The following is a 2,473-nucleotide window of genomic DNA, read 5'->3' on the forward strand; positions in this document are numbered from 1 at the left end:
GTGTGCCACTTTCTCCATCCCCTCCCTTTCCTCCTTGGGCTTCCTCTCCCCAGTGGGTCCCTGGAGTCCAGACGGGAGGATCTCTACGCAAAGGCGCAGTGCCCAAGCGTCCCGTCCGAGGATACGCACGGGCGGAAGGCTCGTTGCTTGCCTGCCCTCCTCCATCTCTCCTCTCCCAGGCTTTTGTGTTGATGCCTCGCAGCTGCAAGGAGGGTGCGCTGGAGGAGGAGGGGGGCCTTGGGTGAAAGGCACCCCCTTCACGCGCGCGCGCGCACACGTTGTTGGCGCACGCACACTCGGGCGGACACACTCAGACACACACACACATATACACACACGCACAAAGCTCGCTCGCCTGGAGCGCACTTAACGTGGCCGTTTTCTTTGTGTGGAGCCCTCAAGAGGGGTTGGGGCCCCGGTCTGGTCCCAGGGAGATGGCGCAGACCATCCTGGACCATGGGAGCCTGCAGCCTGCCTCCACCACTGGCCTGGCATCTCTGGAGCTCGATTCTTCTCTGGACCAGTACGTGCAGATTCGCATCTTCAAAATCATCGTGATTGGAGACTCCAACGTGGGCAAGACCTGCCTGACCTTCCGCTTCTGTGGGGGAACCTTCCCGGACAAGACTGAAGCCACCATCGGTGTGGACTTCAGGGAGAAGACGGTGGAAATCGAGGGGGAGAAGATCAAGGTGAGGCAGTCAGTCAGGTCTAGGAAGGGTGGGACCTGGAAGGAGGCTTTGCCTGAGCTATAGCTCTAGTAAATGTCCAGCGCTTGTGTGACTGCTTGCTGAGTGCAAGACCCTCGGCACCTACTCATCCTTTTTCGCTTGTCTCTGAGGAGATTTTTTAGGGCAAGCAGGACTGGTTGCCTTGTTACCTTTTGCCTCTGCCTGACAGCTCCCGCCAGGAAAAGCATGTTTGATCTAATCGCTGACCCTCAGTGGGGGCACCTGTGGGCAGAGAGAGGCATGAGACATCCCTTGGTCCTAGGCTGTGGGATGGATCTCAAAGCACTTTTACACACCTTGAGATCTCTTCTGTCTCTTGGGTGCCAATAGGCTGCAAAAAACCACTGTGGCTAAGCCCTGTGTCGTTAGAGAGGAGGAAAGAATGTAAATCTGTAGAGAATGAAAGCTGTTTATTTTAAATTGCAGCTTAAAGTGGGGGTGGTTATGGCACAAAGCCATGAACCATTTTAAAGACTGAGACAGGGTCACCTGCTCTCACCTTTGTAATAGGCGAGACTTGTTCTTTAGTCTTCTCAAATGTATCTTTTTTACTTGTCTGGGGTACCTAACAATTGAACAGCCCATTACTCATTCTGTCGCTATTGTCTTCAGAAGGCCTTTGTAAAAACGCAGAGCAACTTATTCGAAGGCCAAGGGAAGTACCCTGACCTACCCATTACTCTATCAAATAGGCTAAGTGCAAATATTCCTGTCTGATTATTTGTGCTCACCTTTAATTCAGAAAAGGGAGCAATTCAATAAAACAGTTATATGTCGATGTGCAGTGGTGGCGGAAAGGAGGACACGGCAAGGGCAACTTTGTGTGTCATGGGAGGAGAGGCAGTCGGCATAATGGGAGGGAGCTCCTAAAAAGGCACTTGGGACATGGAAGGCCAACTCCTTTAAAACCACAGCTGACCCTGCTCTTTGGAGCTACTGAGGGTCAAACCCTCACAGGACCTCATGTGTGCTAGGCAAGTGCTGGACCACTTAACTACATCTCCAGCCCAGTCATCCTTTTCTTGAGCCTATGGTTAGACCCCAGGGAGGGTCAATGTGGAGGCAAACCTCTTGCTGTTCAGACAGCCCAAGTGACCACAAGGCCTCTGTTTTTCTATTACCTGGGAATGGAACCCACGGCCTCCCACATGCTAGGTAGGAGTTCTACCAGTGAGCTATGTCCCCAGTCCTCAGAGCCTATCTTCTGGGTGGAGAGAAGGACTGAGCAACTGGGGAGACTGAAGAAACACTCCAAACTGTGCAGGACTCCTGACTCTTGATTATTAAAATGAGTGTGTTATAAAATGGCTTCGGAAACCAGGCCAAAGCACCAGATGTCAGGAAGATGGGCAGCTAAGTACGAGGGAAAGCCCAATAGTCAGGGAGAGAGCATTCTTTTAAACCTATGATCTTTTTGTACCCCGCACTTTAGGAGGAAATTGTCACAGTTCCCCTTAAAGTCAAAGTAGTTACCCATTTCTATCCTTTCCTAGGTGTTTGTATGGTTCAGAATTCCTCTAGTATTCTAGCTTATTTAATATAAGTCTGTAAGATGTCTAAGACATGCCCTTTTCAATCTAGAGTAGAAATATATTTATGGATGGACTCTTAAACCTTCAAAAATCCTTAAAATGTAATGTTATAATTTGTTTTAAATCAAGTGTTGGGGGCTGGGGATTTAGCTCAGTGGTTCTGCTGCCTGCCTGGCAAATGCAAGGACCACAGTTTGATCCCTGGTACCA

The 2,473-nt window shown here is 50.3% G+C and overlaps 1 protein-coding gene across 1 annotated transcript in view; it reads left to right on the plus strand.

Moving 5' to 3' along the window:
• Rab33a (RAB33A, member RAS oncogene family) overlaps positions 1 to 2,473 on the plus strand; it is an 11,349-nt gene continuing 8,876 nt past the window's right edge. Inside the window, exon 1 of the mRNA XM_010607998.2 lies at positions 1 to 692. Coding sequence (XP_010606300.1) covers positions 435 to 692 — 258 coding nt within the window. The 5' untranslated portion in view covers positions 1 to 434. The remainder of the gene's footprint in view (positions 693 to 2,473) is intronic.

The sequence above is a fragment of the Fukomys damarensis genome, unplaced genomic scaffold (genome assembly GCF_012274545.1).
Source record: "Fukomys damarensis isolate Sample0158 unplaced genomic scaffold, DMR_v1.0_HiC HiC_scaffold_39, whole genome shotgun sequence".
Lineage (NCBI taxonomy): Eukaryota > Metazoa > Chordata > Mammalia > Rodentia > Bathyergidae > Fukomys > Fukomys damarensis.